This window comes from Polistes canadensis, unplaced genomic scaffold, assembly GCF_001313835.1.
Source record: "Polistes canadensis isolate GaletaPanama2010 unplaced genomic scaffold, ASM131383v1 scaffold_65, whole genome shotgun sequence".
Classification (NCBI taxonomy): domain Eukaryota; kingdom Metazoa; phylum Arthropoda; class Insecta; order Hymenoptera; family Vespidae; genus Polistes; species Polistes canadensis.
Window position 1 is genome coordinate 150,291 of NW_014569612.1, and position 24,506 is coordinate 174,796.

The 24,506-nt window shown below is 30.2% G+C and overlaps 1 protein-coding gene across 2 annotated transcripts in view; it reads right to left on the minus strand.

Moving 5' to 3' along the window:
* Positions 1 to 24,506, minus strand: part of LOC106786101 (TWiK family of potassium channels protein 18-like) — a 261,452-nt gene that overhangs the window by 68,674 nt on the left and 168,272 nt on the right. For both annotated transcript variants that reach the window (XM_014747130.1, XM_014747131.1), the window contains 2 exons: positions 2,200 to 3,767; positions 1,728 to 2,019 (listed from right to left, as the gene is read on the minus strand). In XM_014747130.1, the coding sequence (XP_014602616.1) occupies positions 1,728 to 2,019; positions 2,200 to 2,592 (685 nt within the window). In that variant the 5' untranslated portion in view covers positions 2,593 to 3,767. The remainder of the gene's footprint in view (positions 1 to 1,727; positions 2,020 to 2,199; positions 3,768 to 24,506) is intronic.

The following is a 24,506-nucleotide window of genomic DNA, read 5'->3' on the forward strand; positions in this document are numbered from 1 at the left end:
TGTTTGATTATACCTAGTATTGGTCAATCATTGGTCAGACAAAATTCTAAGTAGTTTAACACGACTATTGGTTATACGTTTAAGTAGTAAAATCAATATTTCGTTGAAAAATCATATTAAAGGAAAAATTGTTGACTTTATTATGAATAAAATTAATTATTACATACAGGGTGATATCAAAAAAGTTGATTCTTGCAAATATTTATTAAAAATCTTTTACAGAGTATAATTAAAATAAATGATTAAAAATAGTCATTGTGTGTTGGTAAATGTTTGTGAATCAAACGAACTGATAATAATAATTATTATTATTATTATTGTTACATGCATTTGTCTATCTCTCGACTTTATGTAATAAATTATTAAACGTAAATTGAAATGTTGCATCAGTCTGTAGAAACAAAGTTAATTTTGAGATATTTTAATTTAGGAGTTATTTCGCAAACAGGATTATTGTATTCAGGTTTTATCATGAGAGAAGAGCTAGGACAATAAGATTCCAACATAAAGAGAATGAGAGCTAGATTAGCATGATATATTTAGTTAACTAAATAACAGTACCAGGTCTTTCTCCTATTGAAAATTAAGAGATTACAATCAACATTGATTCACTACTACTATTTCTATTACTATTACTTCATTACTACTTTATTACTACTCCAAATGATCCTGTCAAGTCTGGTAAGCCAGTACAAGCAGAGTTAAATTGTATGATATTTGCTTTAAGTAATTAACCGTTCATGCGGTAATGTCTCTTCCCTAAGTAACTACTTTCTTCCTTTCCCCTCTTTCCCCTTTCCCTCTTTTTGTTTCTCTATCTTGTCTACCCGGTGATCTATTAATTACGTACAAATATTATACCACGATATTATAGAGCTTATTTTGTATCTCAAGCTATCTGTAGCAGGGATAAATTTTATCCTTCCATTTACCTCTCCACCCTCCAGCCCCAGCCTACAGTTTTGAAATAAGGAAACGTCTAATGTCAATTTTACGACCGAATAAAAATGTCAAACGTTATCTTTCTTAAACAAAGATAAATCGTCTCGTAAGTATTACGTTAATTCTAAATTATCTTCTAGTCGTATTCGAACAATTTATAGTTCGAACGAATTTAGTTTGTAAATCAGGTCAAATCCTTGATCGATAGATCAGAAAATAAAGTTTGTTAGAATTTCTAATACCGTCGATAGATTAGTTCTAACCTCACTAGGATTAGAATAACTAATTCGTAGGTTTATATATAATATGAAGACAATGGAAAGTACTTAGGTTTGAATATTTGAAAGAGCTTTCAAAGCTCAAGCTTAATTGATTTATTAAATCTTAATGTTAATTATAGTATCAACGATTTTAACAACTTCCAAATCTGTTTTATGACAGTTTAATGTCATTCATTTTAGTAATCTGATTATACTTGCTAAAAGTTTAATCAATTTATTTGTAAAAGATAAAAGTATCCGGGTATAGTTAACGATTCGTTACGAAGATGCGAAAACGTTAAGATTTATAATATTAATTTATAAATAATAATATTACATTCAACCCTTATATATATATAAAATCATCACACTTATCATCATACTTTGCACACATCAAATTTAATATCCTAACTAAGTTAAACATTTAATAAAAATAAATTTATGTAAAACAAAAATTGAAAAAATATTTAAATGTTGAATTAAAGCGTGCAAAGGGTTAATAATGATAATAATACAAAGACTCACCTAAAGTAGTTAGAACTGTTAGAGAGTAAAGGAATGCTTTAGCGAAGTTCCACTCGTATTCAGGTATTCGTCGTTCTGTAACACTATCACCATTAACACCTGTACTGCCAGTGTACGTGCCAGTATTTTGAGTAGCCATCATGTCTTCAGTGATCCTTTTCACCAGTTGATCCTGAAACCGTGAGATCTCTTGGGCAGCCAATCTCGTCCAATTTTCACGGTAAAGAATGTTCAAGCTTTCGGTTAATATCCAAATATTTTCAACAGTCTTTGCGCGTGCCTCGTTGTTAACCTTTAAAATACAAATTAAAATTGAACATACGTATATTATTATTATTATAATTATTATTTAATAAAAGAAACAACGTCAACATTAAATTAACATTTAGATGGGTTGATATTTGAAAATAATCAAATAAATTATGTGATTATTTTAGAAAAATAATCAATTAAATTATTTAATGAAAATTACCTGCTTTAACCATGCCGTGGTGTTTCTTTTAGCAGGTTGACTAACAGCAATGGTTGCCAATGCTCGATGAATTCCAACATTATCAGTTCCCCCTTCTATCGCAAGAAATATGAAACTTCCTAACAACGTATACGCAACCATAAGTGCACATATACCAAGGTTTATAGCGAAACCCTTTAGGAAGGATTGTTGGCTGGCCTTGTCTGGTATTCCACCAAAACAGAGACATCTTACTTGTCTAGATGGGTGTAACGTTTTAGGATGTTCAGACGAACTAGTTGTTGTTGTTGTTGTCGTAGACGTTGTTGTTCTTTTAAGAGACGAGGTATTGCCATTATTGGCAGGCTTGAAACCCTCGTAAGCCCTATAATGTCTAACGTTGTCCTTCTCCATTCTCCCTCCTCTCAACCTTTTTCCTCAAAGGATCACCTTAATATTTTTCTTAACGACAGGAACAAACATTTGTCGCAATTTAACAATACCACCGTTTGCTTTTTATTTGATATTACTCCCGTAGATACCATTTGCTTATATTTTTTACTATATCTCATTAAAATGAACAATCTCTAATGTGTCTTTGATTTTTTTCCTTTTTGTTTATTGCTTATTTGTTATATTATAATATTGGATTAGATTAATTTTAATTAAGTTTTTTCTAATTCCTCCACAAGGTTTTGTTTTAATAACACAGTTATCACGAATATTATGATTTTCTATTTTATTTTGGTTTCGTTTGTTTTGTTTTCTTTCGTTCTATCTGTTTTATTCTTTTCGATTATTCCAAAGAAATCTCATTCATGTCAAGGAATCGAATCCTCGTAGCTCAATCGGGTTTCCCTTTTCCGACGCATCCATGTATACCCTTCTCCTCGAATTACTGATTTCGGATTAAGTTTAATCCGATTTGCTGAAGGTACTTTTCTTTCTCTCAACGATGCTATTTGATTTAACGAAACCTTGACTACACTATCTTCGTACATATATATATATATATTTTTTCTTTGTTATTTCAATTTATCATGATACAATCATGATACATTATGATTTTACATCAAATAATATCTGATCTTTCTTTATTGTTTTTTTCTTTACATTCATTTACGTTCGTGTTCATTTTATTTTATATATTTCATATTTCTTTTTGTATTTTTCTCGTATCGAGACGTAATTTGATTTCACGTTTGTTTGCACGTTTTAAGATAAGACGTTACGTTACTTAAAAATATTTCATTCCAGGCAAAATGGTGGTGTCTGCGTCCTTTTTTCTTTTTCTTTTTCTTTTTTTTTTTATCCCATTATTATCTTATCCAGTAACACCGAGATTCTTATTACGTCGCTCGACGAGATTCAATCGACTGAACTGAGATTGTCGTTTCAATTCATTCGAACGAAGGAACGTGAAAGGTATGATCTATCCTACTCGAAACGAGCCAAGATATTTTCTTCATCTTTTTTTTGTTTTCTGTTCTTGTCCCCCCCCCCTTTCTTTTTTTTTCAAACGTACTATCTACAACTTTCAATTTCCACTTGTTTTTTTGTTGTAAACCCGTCCCCCACGGTTAGATTCTCTGCAATCAGAAAAATATACGCCTAATGTATTATCATGTTTGAATTTTATTTTTTATTCACAATTGGAAATAATTTTATTGTTTATTTTTTAAAAATGATCTAAGTTTATGTACCGTTTGATAATTGTAATAAAATTGAATTTATATTTTTGACGATGATTTAAAAATTCTATGTTAATGAGTTCGATTAATATATTTTTTTCTTTCCCCTTCCCTCTCTTCTCTCTTTGTCCGACTTAAAAAAAATACTTTCAATCGGATTCCGTAAAAAGAATATTTAACAACCGTATATATTAATCTTAATTCTTTGTTTATTCGACTCCAATTATTATCATGATTTCGAATTTTATCTCTTCCTACAATTCGACTTTATTTTTCTCTCGATGAGAAGTTAAAGATTCAATGTTAATGCGTTCGAATAAAATATTTTTCTTTCCCCCACACCTACTCACCCACCTCTCACTCTATCTCTCTCTTACTCTAAGTTAAAAAAAAAAACGATTAGATTACGAAGAGTTTAAAAGTATAAGAAAAAAAAAAGAAAATTATACGAACGTTCTCTTGCATAAGAAAACGAGTTGGAAAATTCGTAGGGATTTTTTTCTCATGCTATTTCATTTTTTTTAATTTTTTTTTTTTATTAACGAAAGTAAAGTTATCTACGCTCGACTACTTGAAAATACAGTAACGCTTTTAAAATACGCAAATGGAAATGGAAGAGCTAAGAAGAGCGGAAGAAGAAGAAGAAGAAGAAGAAGAAGATGGGAACGGTGAAAGAGGTGGGAAAGTGGGTGGTAAAGGTGTGGGTGGTGAATCGATGGAGAATAAGAACAACGGGACAAGGGGAAAAAGGAGAAAGCGTCTTTAATCAAAGAACGAGTTATCGTCAAGTTGTCAAGGGCTTGGAATGAATAAGAAATAACGCGTTCTCGTTCATCGCAGGTACTTACGAATGTAAATTTCTCATTCCATTTCTTTCTCTTTTACCATACATTTATCTTCATCCATCTTTTACTTTCTTTTTTCTACTTGTTTCTATCTCTTTGACAGAAAGAACAGAAAGAAAAAAAGAAACATGAAATAGCGAAAAAATCTGTTCGTACAATTTGATAAAATTTACAATTAATTTCAATGAAGAAATATAAATATGTTATCTTTTAAAATTATTATTTTTTGTATATTTGAATCTATTATAAATATTAGTAATATATTGAAAATATATATTTTAAGATAAATATTAATATAATAAATTGTTAAAACAAAATCAAAATCAAAATCAAATCAAAGATCAGAATACTATAGGTACATCTAAATATGAAATCTATTTGTAATAACAATTAATAATAAGATAAATGACTATAGAATATTGTATGATAAAAATTTGAGGTTATGTGTTGGGTTTGTGTCAGAGTTGCTTAAAAAAAAATTTAGAGCAAAAATCATAATGCATTAAAAACAAATAAATAAATATATATATACATGTAAAAAAAGGAACGGGAATTGAATAAAAATATTTGTTATCTCGATGATAAATAAAATAATAATAATAATAAACGAATAGAAACGTTGGGGTATTGGAGAAATATGATAAAAATTTGATACGTATGATAACTTCAAGGTTTCTTTTTATGTCTATCAATTGTAACGTAATTTATTATACTGTTGAGTATCACAGCAGAGATAATGAGAAGTGGATGCGAGTAGTGAAGATGGGAATACTATAGTACGAGGAAAATTCGTATCTCTCCCCTTTTTGCATTAACGTTTATGGTACTGGTGGGATGTAGAGGAAGTACGAAAAGGTCCGACTACGCGTAAAGTGATATACTGAAATTCCGTCACGTCCCTTTTGCTAGCAACTACTACTTTCCTAAACCCCACCCCCATCGTGCTCGTTCGCTCGCATTATTGTGTACTTTCATTCGCAAGAATGTTGAAAATAAAGTTTGACTTTTGGAATAGTGTCCGAACAACTGACACCACTGTGTCACTACTCAATTTCATTTTTAAATATTCATATTATTCATTTGAATTATATTATATAACGAGTTATATGATTATTATTCTTTCTAACATTTATTTATTTTTAAACGTTCATTCTACAATTATTATTTAATTGTGATATGAAATTAATGTGTTTTAAAAATAAACAGAAGTTTCAATCATTTATTATAGTTTGTAATAAATTAGATAGAAAACAAACCTATAGAATAAATGTTAATTAAATTTATTATAAAATATATTTGCTGTATAAATAAAACTAATAATGAAACACGTTTTTTTAAATGTTCATTCTACAATTACCAATTCTTTGTGATATGAAATCAATGTGTTTTATAAATAAACATACATTCCAATCATTTATTATAATTTCTAATTAATTAGATGGAACAAACCTGAAGAATATAAATGTTAATTAAATTAATTATAAAATATATTTGTGTGTGCTGTATAAATAAAAGTAATAATGAAACACGTAGGATATGTAGAAGGGGGTTGAAAGTTGAACGATAAGTATCATAAGGAATAGTAAAAAATGTTTGATAACGATCGCCAAGTTTCGGCCTTTTTTGTTCACGTCATTTACACAAAATCCATGCTCGGGTGGACAACAAAGGACGAAATCTTTTGTGAAAGGCGTCGGATTCAAATCTCTCTTAACGTTTCTGACAAGACCCAAGCATTGAATCACTCCTAGCTTGAAAAAAGAAGTTGAAGATTCAAAGGGGTTACCATTCCCATCTTATCCATGAATTTATGTATGTGTAGGTGTGGGTGGGGGATGCAAAAAGGGGGAGAAAAAAATCTTTCAGATGATATTTTTCTTTATTCCTATACGTCCTTAATTTTTTGTTGACTTTGACGTTCATTTTGTTTATTCAATTTTTAAAGATTTACATACATTGTACATTGGTAGTACAATAAATAATTTAAATAAAATATTATCATTCAAATTTTGTCCCAAATTATTCGTATTATTATTATTATATTGCAAATTAGAAACGTAGATCATTTTTATTTCGTTTTAGAACGATTTTGTTTGGCCCTCATACGTTTTTGTTTATTTGCTTGGTTTATTCGTTCGAACAAATCGACGAATGATTATCGATTATGGTCTAGGATGCAAAGAATTCAGGTGATTCCAACTGAACACAGGAGAGAAGAAAAAAAGGAAAGAATAGGAAAGGAAAGGAAAGAAAAGGATAGGACAGGAAAGGAAAGGAAATAAAGGAAAGCTAAGGTAAAAGAGGAAAAGCTTGTAAAAGTTCTTTCGAACGATTTCCCAAAGGACCTTCCTCGATAATTCAACGTCCTTGTCGTGTCCCTAGTACCAAAGGAATTCAAGTGTCTTGCTTAAGGCATAGAAAGTATTATAGGAAACATCAGTCTCTTACTTCCTTCTTTCTCATTCTTTCTTTCTTCCTATTTATTCTCTTGTTTCTTATTTGAAAAGAAAAAGAAGACAAATTAAAAACAAAACAAAAAACGTTTAACGAGTATCCGCCAAATCACCGTTGTTTAATTATTTGTTTTTTGTTTGTCTTCTGTAAAACAGATAATATCAATTAAACAGTAATACATCGGAAATTAAATCGTACGAATATACAATGAACAAAATCTACGAACAAGACAGTAGAAAAGAAATCATTGTCTAACGTTACGGAATAAAATCATTTATCTTATTCTTTTTAATTCGTACGTTGATGAGAGAAAACACACTAAAGGTATTCTAAAAAAATAAAAAAAAAACGTCTAGTTGTCTTGTAGAAGATTTACAACCTCACTTGGGTTACAGGACGCCCTCTGTGTATAGGGGAAAAAAAATACACCAAATAAAAAAGAAGAAGAAAAAAAAGAAAAGAGATAAAGAGATTTCGTTTGACCTAGTTTCTAGGGATTCAACAATGCTGCTGTTGCTGCTGCTTTTATTTATATATATATATATACACACATATATACAATACATTTTATAATTTTTTATTCCTTTCTTTAGGACAAAGGGGAGAAAAGAAAAAAATTCGTTCATGTTGATTTCACTAGGATCACGCTAAATACAAACACACATATACACACACACGTACGCTTACATATACATTTTTTTTTGTCCCTTCCCCATGTAAATATGTATACGAGTATATGTAACGTTTTGATATTGCGTGTGTATATATGTGTATAAATATTTGTATTGTATTTGTTTATTATTTTACTTGTTATTTTTTTCTTTATGGGAATATAACATAGGAACAAGTTGCACGCAGACATAGGAAGAGAAATGGGTTTAGATTGGGTACTAACTCGTTGTTAATTTATCGCCTAGCGTGATCGATAACTATTCTAGATCGGTATTCTCTAGATCGTTATTCTCTAGATCGTTCGACGCGTATTCGGGGCTTACCCTGAAAAGAAACACTTCGAATGGCTAGGACAAACTACCCCTGGTAGTATTCTCCTCGATCATAAATCGAATCTAGGTATGTGTATGTATTTGAATTAGTGTATGTACATATATCTACTTTACTACTACTACTTTCATATATATATACAAATACCCATGTGTAATGTGGGGTTGAGTTTCCACACTGTAAAGTTGCACACTGTAAACGTTTCTAAACGTATTATTCGATATCTTTCTAATCTCTATCTACGATTTAATTCATTTATTCTCTTGTTTTATTTTTTATTTTTATATTCGATTATAGGAATAAATCTTTTTATTGAATTTATTGATTCATTTCAAAAAATGTTCTCTTCAAATTTGTTTTATCGTTTAAAGAATATTTATATTAAAATGTATTTTGTGCGAGATTGTTTAAATTTCTATACATTATAATTAGTGTGTTAGAATATTTTATAAGTTTATAGAATTTTTGGATTTTATTATTTTAATTTTTTATTTTGTCGCAACTAAAATATTTCACGTTACACGATATTCCATGTTTTAAATTATTCTTATTATTAGTTGTAGCAATCAATGAATAATTTAACTATATTTTCTTTTCTTATTCTATTTTGCACGTGTTTGCATTTTTCGGAACATTCTAAAAGAAAAAAAGAGAGAGAAAATCCAAAATATTATTAAAACATCTTAAAATTGTAGAATTGTTTCAAGATTTTCTTAAAAAATAATTAATTAGATATACTTAAAATTGATTAATAAACAAATGAATTCTAATAACTATGTATTAGTCTTTTTATTTCTGTTTTCCTTTCTCATACGTGTACCCATTTTTCAGAACATTCTAAAAAAAAAAAGAAGAAAAGGATAGAAATATAAAAATCCGAAATATCATGAGAAATTTGCGTTTCACGCAGAACTCGGTTAACGCGTATTTCATCTCGGGAATCTTCTTTACTGAAGATTGCTGCCCAGCCAAGCTAGGAAAGAATCTTTCCCGGTAAAGTTACGAACGGGAAGGTTCGTACATTAGCATTTATAACCAATTCTCAGCAAGAATCGGAGAGATAACCGGTAAACCGGAAAAGTCGGTTACATCGACGACGAGGATGACGATAAGAAAGAGAAAAAGGAAAGAAGGGAAAGAGGAAAAGGGAAAAGGGACGCAAGAAAGGGGGAATAGGGGGAAATAGGAAGAAGCTTTATGATAGGAGGAGTATGAAAAAGAGTAAGAAAGAATCGAGAAAGGGGTTTGGGGGTACGAAAGACGGGGTAGGTGGGGGACAGAAGAGATGACTGCAAAATCGCTAAGAAAAAGAAAAAGAAAAAGAAAAAGAAAACGAAAACGAAAGAAAGAAAGGGGAAGTAAATGCTAGGATAGAAGAAGATAAGGGGTGGTAAAAGTAAGAGGAGGGAGAGGGTAGTTCACCAAGCTGAAATGCAATTTTTCCGTTGGTAGCTTTTACCCCACTACTTTTACTCTACCACTACTACCACCAGCACACCACCACCACGACCATTACCACCAATATTATCACCAGTACCACCAAACGTGGTGGATGGTGGGTTAAGGGAGAAGAAAACCACCTGTGCTCGTCTCAGCGACTTTTAAATTCGTAGCATTGTCGGGTCTATTTGCTGAAAAATGTTTATTCAATTCCCGTTTACCGCCACTGCAAGATATTTACTCGCCCGTTTTTGCACCCCGAGCATTCCTTACTCTACTATCCCCTTCCCCCCTTTCTCCTCCCTTTCCTACCCGCTTCTTCCTTTTCTTTTCTACGTTCATCCTTATCCACCACAATCTTTTTCTTTCTATATACTTTTCCTTTTTTCTTTTTCCTTGGTACACTTCTTCCAAGCCATTCCGTACGACCAATGGGAATTGAATGGTTACTCCACCCCACTTCCCAATATATGCACGCTAAGGGTAGTAAAGTATTCCCGGTTGCATGTTACAACTTACCTTGAGGATTAAACATAATTTGAACTATTCGAGAATGATTATGAAAGAAATTAGATACAAGGATAGTGGGTTCGAAAAAGGGGATCTTGATTTTCATGTTAAGAAACAAACGGATTACGTAACGATCCATTCAAATTAGAAATGGAAAATCAAAGCGAGCAGTAAAATTGCGTTTATGGTTTTTCTAGGGTAGCGGGTAGATACTCTCTCTGCGAACCCGGCAGGGATTGGTCTACTTCAGGGATGCGACCCTGCCCTTACGCGAGCCATGATTCTTATCCCACTTCCTATAACAGGGTGGAATCATGTCCCCTATCTAACCCATATCCTATACCCCCATACCTCATACCTTATATTCTATCCCCTACCTTAAAACTTCATACCCCATACCTCATACCCAATCTTCATATTTCATACCCCATACTTTATATTATATAGGATGATGCATAGTGTTTTTATACTGTTCAGTAGAAATACTTTTGACAGTAAATTGAAAATACTAGATTCTTATTAGGGGACTTTGTCCTGTTATAATATAAAAATCAATAAAATCCATTTGCAGAAAGTATAAAAAATATTTACCTAAACTTTTCAAAGAAATTGCAAAGATGCACAATTAACAGCATTGCATTCACTGACATTTTCTGAACTTTACATGCTATATTTATAACTTGATATAGTATTATACGCGTAGACAAAAGAGTGCACTTTAATTTAATATAAAAAATCAATAAAATCCATTTGCAGAAAGTATAAAAAATATTTACCTAAACTTTTCAAAGAAATTGCAAAGATGCACAATTAACAGCATTGCATTCACTGACATTTTCTGAACTTAACATGCTAAATTTATAACTCGATATGGTATTCTACGCGTAGACAAAAGAGTGCACTTTAATTTAATATAAAAATCAATAAAATCTATTTGCAGAAAGTATAGAAAATATTTACTCAATATTTGATTACGTGTGATAAGATAAAGTGTTTTAGGATCAAATTGTATTGTAATATGTTAAGTTTTATTGAAATGTATGACTCTGTAAAAAAGATTATATGTATGGACACGTGAACTGTAAATGATCAAGTTGCTGATGAAGTCCCCAGTAAGGGACGAAACGTACAACTAGTTCAAATTAATTGTTCAAAAGATTTATTAACCGTCTATAACTTCCTTTGAGACTTATATATTAATAATAATAATGTTAATAAATGTAGATTATAATAAATGTTCGTTTATATAATACCTATATATATTTTTTTTAATAAACGTTAGCAACATATGCACGCATAATATGCGAAATGGAAACGAATATATGCGCGTAACTCGCGTATCGATAAAAATATATGTATATCTATATCTATATATATATATATATATATATCAGCAGATCAAAATTAATATTTCTTCGGAGTACGTTGCACTCGGTTTGGTACGAGCTTTCCATGATATGGAAGAGTAGAAAGAGTAGGGAGGTAAATGCAGTAAAAGGTAGAGGATGAAAGGGGAATGAGAAAAGGGGGAATGAGGGGTTGGGGAGGGTGGTTCGAGCAATATCGAAATGCGATATTTGCGCTAAAATTTACCGTTAGCAGTATCGCGTTATCATCTAGGCGATTGCGCGCACGCGTTCAACGGGAATTAAATTCAAAGAGTTATCGTTCATATTGTTTTACATTTTTTTTTTTTTCTTTTTTTCTTTTTTCTTCTTTTTTATTGATATATTAAATTTTTATTTATACAAAAAATATTACCAAAAATATTTATTTCCCCATAGTATAGATTGGATAGATATATTCGTAAAGTATAGTAATATAAACTGTGTGTGACCTGTTCCTAGTTATAATAAATATTACTAGGATATATATATATAATATAAAATAGGGTTGAAAAAGAACGAGAAGGGAAAACAAAGAAATGGAAGGGTAAGGTGTATTTGATCACGAGTCAACGTTTTGTTACGTTTATGTTACACTCCGTGCAGTACGTGTTTTTGAAATGTTCGTATAATATCAAGAAAAGAAAAGAAAAGTAAAAAAAGAAAAAAAAGAAAAAAAAGAAATGAAATGTGAGAGTGTCGACACGTTTACGATACGAAGTATCTATGTGAAATCGAAAGTGTTGGGTAGGATAGGAAAAATAATATGAAGGAAAAGGTAAGAGGAGATGATAGAGATAAGAAAAAGATGAAAAAAAAATAAAATAGATAGATAAATAAATAGATAGATAGATGGATAGATAAAAATAAAAGGGTGTTAGGGGGAAAAGGAAAAAAAAAAGAAAAGGGTGAGCGAATATAAAACGAAAAAGCATTGGATACAGCTGTGAAACTAATATTTACCAGTTGGTAGGTTGGTAGGTAAGGAAATGTTATCGAATATTGCAACGTTGATAGAAAAAAGGGTGGTGTGGGAGGAGAGAGTGAGAGTGAGAGAGAGAGAGAGATGGAAAGTGTTTGAAAACTGGTCAGCCAAATCGATATAGATATTTGGAACCTTTTTCAAAGCTTCTTCCATCCACAACGAAATTGTAATCCTGTAAAAAGTATTGTATATCCGATATTATCTCTCGTAGCTTGGCTTAACAATAGAAAAATAAAAAATAAATAGGGTGAAAGAGAGATAGATAGACAGATAGATAAATTGATTGATATTTAGAATTTATTTATTTTTTTCTCTTTCTAGGTCAAATAATTTTTTTGTCATTAACCCCTTGTCCTAACAATTAATTCCTGATTACTCTGACAGTAATAATAATAATAATAATTAATAATAATGATAATTAAACGTAACTAAACCAAAATAGACAGATAGATAATTTAATTGATATTTAGAATCTATTTATTTTTTTCTTTTTCTTGGTCAAGTAATTTTTTTGTCATTAACCCCTTGTCCTAACAATTAATTCCTGATTACTCTGACAGTAATATTAATAATAATAATTAATAAAAATGATAATTAAACGTAACTAAACTAACAAAATATCGAGAAAAATTGAACCACGAGTCTGACTCGTTGTTTTATGACAAAGTGGTTAAAAAGTGTCTCGGTATTGTCTATATAAAGGATTATAAGGATACAAAGGACATATATATTTTGTCCTTTTACGATTTTCGCGAGTAAAAATTTTTTTTCCAACCCCTCCTCACCCCCTGCCACGGTTCCCATCATTCTTCGAGACTCTTTCCGTTCTTCTTTTTTTTTTTCTTTTTTATGATATAAGCTGCTGACCAAGAACTGAAAGGATTCTGTAGAATGGCGTCTCGTTTAAGCTCGGAGCGTGTTTCCAACTAGGCGGGAAGAGTTAGCGACACGATTTTATGTTACTTGAAACGTAACATGGCTCGAACACACGTACCTCAGCACAGCTAGAAACTACTACGTACGAGAAAATGGAATTAAACGTTGGAAAATATGATATATATATGTATATATATGTATGTATAGGATGAAGTGCTTCCTAGATGAAAGTTACATATATTCAGTGAAAGAGAAGAAAAAGAGAGAGTGAGAGAGAGAGAGAGAGAGAGAGAGAGAGAGAGAGAGAGGTAGAATAACGTAACCACGAGAGACATCAAATATGAATCTTAAAATATCACAAACGTTGCTTGTATAAATAAAATAAATAAATCTCTTAAATTATACTAGCTTGTTTATATAAAAACAAATCAACATCTTAATCAATAAAATTGATTGGGTCAAATACAAATTTCCATTCCCATAATATATTAATTTTATGTAATAATAATTCAATTGGAATAAATATCAAGTAACAAATGTTTATTCTAAGAATACTTAGCTTTAGGGTTACGTCAGGATCATATTTTTTTATAATAACAAAAACGAATCAATCAATTATCCCAATTAAATAATATTTTATTGTATAAAACATCTCATCTCTTTTAATTACAAATTTGACAATAATATATAATATTAATTCGATAAAATAAAATACAAACCCCTTAAATCGAATTAATCACACACATACACAATGTGTATCCATTTAAATTTCGTTTCTCATAATAATAACTATCAAATAATTATCGAATTACATTTTCCTAATCAAAATTCTCAATAACGTAAACACAAAACAGAGACACACACAGACAAACCTCTATAACAATTAATACCAATCGATTAGAACGAATAATATCCAATATAAAACGTGATACTAACTAATAAATGTAAACCTTAATCCAAATATCATAATATTAGAATATTCCATGTTGTATTAATTGGAAACTAGAACGAATAATCCCATATTCCGTACCATTTCATTCCCATCATTTCTCATTCCCCAAAAGTGGTTAAACGAACTTGCCACAGATTCGTTCCTTCCTTCATATTGAAACTCCCCTTTTGCCATTGGCTATCGTCGTCCAATTCCTCCTATCGCACACATTGACAGCACAATAGTTGTTTACCTCAACTAGTCAGACGTTAATTTCTGTTGTAAACATAATACTCTAGTTACACTATACTACAGATTGGCTAACGCGACGTTACATTACGTTCAATGTCTACCATCTACCAAAAGCACTCTTATCCAACCCACCCCATAACCACCACCCCAAAATTCTCCTCTTCTTCTCCTCCTCCTCTTCCTTCTCCTCCTCTTCAATACACTTCTCTACTGTTCACGTTTCTGTCTATATTTCTCTTATCGTATCGTAATTGCTTTGGTTGCAAGCAACCAACGTGAAAACTCGACGAGCCAGATTCAGTTCATTAGAGCTTGCCTATGTTCAATTATCGACCCGATATGACAATAATTTGCTTTCCTTCTCTACTCGACTGTTCTCTATCTCTCTCTCACTCACTCATTAACTTCTTTTTTTTTCCTTTTTCATTCCCTGTTCTCTGTTTTATGGTATATGTATACACAAGTACATAGAAAGTTATTCTTCTGTTGTATTAACAATTCTACGATTGTTTGGTTATAATGCTAATTAACTGAACTATCACGATTCCATGAACTGTCAATTGAAAACCCCACCCTCAGCCCCGAACCTTTCTCCATCTCACCCTCTCTCTCTTTCTCGTTGTCTGTTTCTTAACGTGTCTGCAGTTTTCTTCTGAAAGTATTCCAGTGTAGTAGTTCATTTGCAAGTTACCGCGTGTGTTACTCCCCTATTATTCGAAATACAACACTGAAATTAACTGGTATATGTATATGTACAGATTGATGATATATACACACACGTATACGTGTTGGTATGTGTTTAGTATGTATGCGTATGCAAGCAAATGTGTACGGAGTTCCTTCATTAGCGCCAAGTAAGCCAAATTACATGCTCAGGATCAAACACAGGGGTCTACGACTATTGCAGTCTCTCCTTCTATCTGATTCTCTGTCTATTTGTTTGTCTGTCTGTCTTTCTGTCTGACTGTCTGTCTGACTGTCTTTGTATTCCACTGTGTATATACACACACACTCACATACTAATGTTTTCTCTTTCTGTGTTTCGAGCTGACAGACTACATCCTCAGATGAATTATTCAAGTTTGCTAATTCGGATAGAAAAGATCTAACCCTTAATTGATTTGTATTCCTAGTGAGAATTCCAATTTCGATTTAAATGGGTTTGTAGAAAAAAAAAAAAGAAAAAGAATGAGATTATCCAGGCTCTCACTCACACCGGTTAAAGTATTTCAAATGTTTTCACTGTTTCCAAATACTTTAAATCCTATTTTTGTTGCATTTGTTTTTTGGTTTTCTTTTTTTTTTTTTATTGTTGAATTTAGTAGTATTACGTGTTTCGTAAATTTAGTTAACGTACCTGTTCAACGTGATTGATACGTTCGTAATATTTTCTGAGAGTTTTTCTTGAACAGAAATTATTTTTAAACATATACAGTCAGTTAAAAAAATATTTTTCGGACATCAGTATATTAATTTAATAATTATGTTACGTATATATTTATAGTTTAAATATTTCGTATGCATTTTAATAGTGATTGACAGATATCAAGTTTGAAAAGGGATCCCAGTCGTACTTTGTAAAGTTTTAAAAAGATTTTACCCGTTGAACTTTACCCTTTTTTTCTTCCTTCTTTTTATATTTTTCTTTTTTTTCAACTTCCATTTCGGTTGTACGCTCTCACCACATATTGTGCTTTTTCACTATCGAAAGTGGTAGAAAATTTCGAAATACCTCGGAACTTTATCGGCAACTATTTCACGTCAGCTCGAACGCGAAAATGCACCTTTCCCCCTATGCGAAACACTTTGACAGTTCTTTCTCTCTCTTTCTCACACACACACACACACTAACTTGGTTTCTCTTCATCGTGCTCATTTTTTTTTTTTCTATTACTTTTTTCTTTTTTTTTTTTTTTGTTAACTCTAACAGCCTGGCAAAACTTTATTTATGCCCCCTTCGCTTTCGCGTTATTATAAAAAGCAGCGCTTTAGGGGTAAAGAGGTAAAGGATGAAATAAAAATGTAGAGTAAAATAAAACAAGAAAAAAGAAAGAAAAAAAAAGAGAGAGAGAGAGGGAGAGAGAGAGAAAAAAACTGCCGGATAACCGTTCCAGGGATAAAACGTATATAATATCTATACATAATAACACAAAGGATAAAAGGTAGAGGATAATCATGTTAACGGTCCGTTAATGAGTGGTTTGCTTGCGTCAGAGATGGTAGCTAGGTTTAAAGGATATTAAACTTTTTTATTTATTTCTTTTTTTTTTTTTTATTCTTTTTTTCTTTTTTTTTTTTGTTCCCTATTCACTCAAGGTATTAAAGATAATGACCTGTTTTTTTTTTGGGGGTTGTTTTGGTTTAGTTCAAATGATTATCAAGGGGTCTTAATTTTTTCTTTTTTTTTTCTTATTTTATTTTTTTATTCTACGTAAAAATCAAATCGTGTAAGTTCTGGTATTTTTTTTTTCATTGGTATAGCATATCTATAAATTATATTATTTATTTTTTATTTTGTAAAAATAATATTAATGATATCATTCTCGTTAAAATGATTTCTATGAAGAATTAAATTGATTTATGATGAACATATTTTTTCCTAGATATACTTGGAAGATTAATTTCATCTGCTTACTTTACTTTTCTTTTTTTTTTGCTATTTTTTTATATATATGTTTCTATTAAAAACGCCATTGTTGAAAGTTCAAAAGGTAAAAAGAAGTTGAACGATAATCGATTAAGCATGAGACAACTATAATCTAACTCATTAATCTTTAAATTTTCAAAGATATCTTGCGACAAGAAAAAGAAAGAAAAAAGAAATACACAATAAAGAAAATTACGTGTATCATTTTGACAAACGATTGAATAAATGAATTAAAATATTTTTATCTAGAAATATAAAATCGATTCATATTAAAAAGAAAATATATTTCTTTCGGTAGAAGAACATGATCTGATTGTTTATATCAAACACCCCTATCGATTTGTTCTCTTTAAAAAAAAAAAAAAAATAAAACCTAATAATAAAATAAAATAAAATGTATTTTGTTTAATTAATACTGACGATCTAATTGTGTCAAACGATACAGTTTATTACGTAGTAAAAATATAGTTACAAAACACGATCAATTTAATTTATCTGACTGAAATCTTTTTTCTGTTAAAAATAAAAAAGTAAAATAAAATAAAATGTAATACCAAAAAATATTGTCAAGCTGTATAACAGTATAAAATAGTACAGTTTTATAACATCATAGAATATAGTCACAAAACGTGATCGTTTAATTTATCCACCTGTATCTGATATCTCTCTGTTAAAAAAGAAAAAAAGAAAAGAAGAAAAAACAGAACAAAAAAAAAAAAATAAAAAACATAAAACTAAAATGTGTAATACTAGAAACATTGTCAAGTGGTAAAGGTCGTAAAATTTTATTATGTCATTGAATATAGTTACGTTATACCATAGTAAATAGAATTCCGTGGTGTCGGATAATGCTTCCTAAGTATGAAGTTACAACCGTTGTAACTTTATACAGGTATAGTACGCGTGTTTCATTACTTGCCTATACATTCGTATAGAAAGCTTCAAAAGACACATACACACGTTACCTACATTCGCAAACATTCATGTACATTCACATTTATTAACATATATCTACTTTGCATATATTCATATATATATATAATACTTAAATTCACTCACGTTAACTCACGTGTTTTCACTTGTACTGTATATTACACATAATGCATACGTGAGCGAATGAATATATGCTCACTATTCTTGCTGATAAATATAAATATTATTTTCCCATACGTGGCTTTGCTACGTTAGCGTGTAACAACACACACACAAATATACATATAACCAATACACGGTACCATGCAAATTGTCACGCCACGAAATGACAAATTAACGGCGTTCTCCTGATTCATACGGACACTGATTAATTGCCATTTACTTGCAAATTTCGTGCCCACGCACGTTTACACGATCCATCTCTCTATTTCTCTCTCTCTCGCTCTCTAATGTTCTATTTATCTAACGCTAATTCTCTTTAACCGAATTATTTTATTTCGATTTAAATTGATTTCAATAAAAAAAAAGGATCTCTAGATTATTAAAGTATAGTTTTATGACAAACATATACCATTAAATTTAATAATAATGAAGAAAACACAAACGTAAATTTGAAATATTAATTAGAGATTTATAATACATACTTGTGTAATATATGTTAAACGTGATCGTGTAGTTAATATGCATAATCGATTATTGTATTATGCAAAAATATACAATTTTATGTAACAGCTATATATAGTTTATTATTCTCTAATAATTCAATTTAATTAGTATACAAATTCTGGATCATATGTATCATGTATGTTAAATTTCGCGCCATAATCAATGTTGAGTAGATGGCGCTTACTTTTTATCTAGGGATATTATGTAGTGATTAATAAGCCCGTGCTGGGGGGATTTTCTGGTGATGCACGTAAAGAGAGGTTATATACTTTGAGATTTGACAACATGTTAAATACACTAGAATCGTTTGTATAAAGTTTTTTTAAATAACCATCGTGTTTTATATATAGGATCCACAAAAATCTTTTAATAATATAATTGATGGTTATGAAATGAGAGTTTCGTTTATTAAATAAGAATATTTTTCTTACGTTTATTTAACGAATAAAATAACAAATGTTTTCCTACGTCTAGTTCTAAACTTTTCAAACCCTATTACAATTGTTCATTATGAACAATCTCGTCTCAAAGTTTGTTGAATTGAAAAAATAAATTAGTACAATATATTCATTATATTATTTATTTTGTAATTATTATTATTTTACATTAAAACACCATGTATTTTCATTCACATAAAATAGAAACAATTCGACACTTACTCACTTACGCACACGTACACATATTCAAACCTAAAACCCTTGTTTTTCATTTCATCTTACAAGGATATTCTACACCATGAAACATGTTAGAGAAAGCTAGAAGGAAGATCCTTTTCGTGCCAACGTTAGAGTAATTCTATTAGACGGTTCGACGATCTAGGAGGTATAACACGAACCCTGTAACGTCGACAAGAAACTTTAAGGGAAGTTACAGTTACACTGTGTAAAAAACTTCAGTGTTCATGCGAACGACTCGAAAAGTCTACCCTTTCTCTTCATCGTTATCATCCTTTCCTATCGTCTAATGAAAATTCATATTACGAATTGATGGTGTGAGTTATGGTAGACGAGGAAAATGGGAAGAGGAGGAGGATGAGGAGGAGGAGGAGGAGAAAAAGAAGGGGATGGGAAGTGATAGATTTAATTAATTAATTAAAATATCTGTTGATTATACTGATTAACTTTGTACAAATCAAAATATTCATCTAACCTGAGAAAATCATCAATCACATTCAATTAGGTATTATTATTATTATTATTATTATTATTACTATCATTAAATTTCGGAAGAGATAGGAGTAATACGGTTGAGATTATTTTTCAAACACACATTTGCGATTCGTTTATACGACCAATTATCGAAGAAGAATATTCGAAACGTTTTAGTAATTATCGTTCGTGATAATTGGAAACTTTGACCATCCCTATTCTCTTCCCTCTTCTCCACCACCATCTCCTCCTCCTCGACCTCCTCCACCTCCTTCACCACGCTGCTCATCGTCAAAATAGTTTGAACCAGAAATTTACGAGATTATCGATACAGTTAAATTATATTTCGTATTCTCCCTTGCCAGATGTAAGCGCGTCTATTGATTTTGAATTGTAATTTATGCTCGCGTTATTCATAAAGAGAGAGAGAAAAAAATAAAAAATAAAACAAATGATTATTCATTCGTTAATACGATACAACCGTAAAACCGTATGAAAACTATTTAGAAGTATATTAAAGAGATTATTCGATAAAATACAAAAAAAGAAAACAATGATGAGATATAAAAAGACAGGAAGAAAGAAAGAAAGAAAGAATGGAAAAAAGTAACTAGAAACGAGCTAGGGAAAAACGGGTCAAAGGGAAGTGGAAGTGGGTAATGGTAGTGGAAATAAGTAGTCAGACGAAGAATATGAAAGAGGTCAACCAAAAATATTGCGTTAAGAATGTTAATGAGAGAATAAAAGAATAAGAAATGATAATAGAAAGAATAGAATAGAAAGAGGAGTGAAACACTGGGTGAGGGAAGGGAAGGGAAGGGGGGACGAGTCGAGAGAAGAAAAATGCAAAGTGGGGGGAGGGGGATGAATATAATACCTCTTTTTCTTTTTCTTTATTTTTTTTCTCTCTCTTTCCGTTTAAACTCGAATAACCAGTCCATTATCTTTATTTAAATTTGAACAAAGTATGGTAGAAAACATCGTAACGTGACCAACGTAATTAAATGAAGAGATTAACACGTTGATTAAACATACGCGCGTCCATATTTTAATATAGACACATATACATATACGCATATACACACGAATGTAATATAAATAACGTGAATTTATTGCGAGTAGTTTATTCTTGTATTTTTTTTTTATTTTTTTTTGTTTATTTAATTATTCATTTTCTATACTACGTTCTCTTATTGTATATTATTTTTTATTGACAATTATCTTGATTAATATAATAACGACAGATAAATTATGAAGGCAACAATTTGCAGTATTGGAAAATATAGATAGAACTCGGGGTGGGTAGGGGGAGGATGGAAAATATTAAATTTATTTATTTATACAGAGAGGAAAAAAAAAAGATATTCTCCAAGGACGACAGTTCGACGTTCGGCGACAAAACATTTCGCAATTTTTTAATTAATACTAAACGATCGATAATAAAGTAATCCGAAAAAAAAAATCAAAAACTATAAGTCTAAAAATTTGTTATCGCAATTATAAAAAAGTAATTTGTTTTATTAGATCACACGAATGAGGTATTAATTAAATAAAGAAAAAAAAGCGACATAAATAAAGATAAAACATATTATAAAATATAATTATATTATTATATTATAAAATACGAACAAATTAATAAACTTTTGTTAACTTTTATTAAAATTATTTAACTTATATAACGTTATAACAAATTTAAAACGATATCCAAACAAAATATATTTTATTAATACGAATAAATGTTTAACACATTGCGTATACATAAAAAAATTCATGTCTAAAGAAAAACAAAAGAGTAAAAAAAAAGAAAAAAGGATAAATAACGATGGACGAATTAGAAATCGTTCTTGTTTTTTTTTTTTTCTTCTCGTTCCTCTTTTTTTATTTTTATTTTTAAAGAAAACGTCAGAGGAAAGAAACCAAATTGCATTTGGACTTTTCGATAGATGGTCGAAGTTTTGTCAGACACGAACAAAGTCTGGGTGGAGGGTTAAAGGGTGGAAGGGGAATCGATGGCTGGAGTGGAAGGAAGGAAGGGGGTGAGTCGGGGGAATGGAAAGAATGGTGAAGGAGATACGGGGGTTTCGAGGGGAGGACAAGAAGGAATAATAAATTACAACTCGATTTTGAGTTAAGCGAAAAGAATTCTTCGGATACTTTTTTAACCGTCGCATACTTACGCAAACATGCTCCTGTAAAAATAGACAAACGTTGTTTGAGTATGCATATACGTTTAAAGGGGGAGTAAAAGTAAAGTAAATGCATTTTTCATTTCTACAGGTTGCAACGTAACGAGAAGAAAAAGAGTAAGAGAAAATGGGGTTGGGGGTGAGTAAGGGGGTGAAAGTAGGTAAAAAAATAAAGTAAAAGATTTGAACAACAATTGATCGGGGTCTCTGTAAAACTAATTACAAGTTTAAACCGTTAACTGACTATTTTGTTATACTTTATATTTTTTTTGTTATATTACTTTCAATTGCATTGAAATATTACGAAGAATATAATTCTAATTTTAAATAGATTCAGAGATAACTGTGGTTTGTTTTTTATTTCTTGTTTCAAAGAAATTCTATCAAATAGTTAATAGGTTAAGTAATTTTCTTATGATTTTATTTGTTGTATTAGTATTTTGTATTTTTGTCAAATTTATATTTCATTTGGTGGATAAACTTAAAATCATTGGCTAATTATTACTTTTTTCTACCTTAAACTACTTTCAATAGGATACCAATATAGAATACGATTATTCATTATAATAACGAATAGTAAATTTTTTTTTTATACTAGCATATTATTATACGAACATATAATTTAATAAAATAAATATATTTTTTATTTTAATTTTTTGCGTGTGTGCATAAATATTAATATTATTGAATTATAACGAATTCTCATTAATACGTCATATGCATGAAATTTCTGGTTATCGAGGGTTATTAGAGTAATATAGAGGGGGCAGGGGGTTATCACGAAAATCGTGAGAAGTTTCTCGATTACCGATGAGCCCCTTGTAACGTCGTTTACTTGATTACATCTCGTTTAATCGAGAAACGCCTCTTGTAGAAAGTGATTCTGCCAAATCGTTCGTCCTATTCGATAGCTTGCGTTTATATGCGTACACTTGTGTGTATATGTACGTTTATGTGTGTGTTTGTGTGTGTGTTTGTGTATGAGAGAAAGGAAAATAGGAGAATGGGGCCCCCCGATTAGTCGACTCGATTTAACTGAATTTCCTTCGATTTCTCGCGAGAGACTAACCATAAAAAGAAAATCATTTTCCACGGTTATTTTTTCCTTGTATTTTCCAGCCAATAGAATTTAATTTTTAAAATCCAAATTAAAATAGAAAAAAAGTATATTAGATATATTTAATATAATGTAATTTTATGAATATTTTGCAACTTAAATTGTAAAATACGAGATTTGTTGATTTATTGTTTTATAAATAATAATGAGACGAAAAAGAAAATATATTTATAGCAGGAAATTTGTTCAATATTTTACATTGAAATAGTTCAACCGTATTTATTGGTTTATTGTTATATAAAATAATATAAAATATATAACAACATAAAAAAAAACATTTGTTGAATATTTCACACTTCCAGACCGTTCAATGGGATTCGTTGATTTATTATTGGTTAACATAAGAAAAACCAATCGTTCATATCTGTGTTTTATTTGTTTTCTTTTGAAATAATTATTTCGAATAAAATATCAAATTTTTGAGATAATCACAGAAAAACATTTGCTATCCTAGATATCTATCGTATCTTATTTAATATTTTAATCATGTTAATTAAATATTACATTTGTAGAATAATTTAGAAAGTGTCGTGGAAAAGTTAGCTATCCGTCAGCACAACTTGGTGAAACAAAGTAGAGAAAAGGTTACATTTCTTTCTTGGAAAATTGTCGACCACCCTCTACCACCCTTTCCTCCCTACAACCCCTGACGAATAACAAATTAAAATGAAAGTCCACTTGGTTTTATTCTTAGACGACAGCAGATTCTTCTTCTTTCGTCTTAGTCGCTCAAAACATCCGTTCTGTCTTATTCACGTAAACATAACATTTTGGATTATCTTAGTGAAACTTTACGATGCTACACTAATCCATGAAAAGGAAACTTTTCTTCTTTCTCTCTTTCTCTCTTTCTCGAACACATACATACATACACACATACAGACATATATATACATGTACACACGATAGACTATAAGCAAAAACATGTTTGAAACGATTACGTGAATTCTGAGAAGAAGGATTAGTTGTAAGAACAAAAAAACATCAAATTACTTTGCGTCTGACTATATTCGTATACTTACTACTTGCTGTCACTACTAAATATATATTATATATATAAAACTAAATCATACAAAGAGTCAAACGTTAATATTAATATTTATAGACATCAATAAATATTCTAAATTTGTTATAAATAATAATTTAATACCATTGAAACGATTAYGTGAATTCTGAGAAGAAGGATCAGTTGTAAGAACAAAAAAAACATCAAATTACTTTACGTCTGACTATATTCGTAGACTTACTACTTGCTATCAC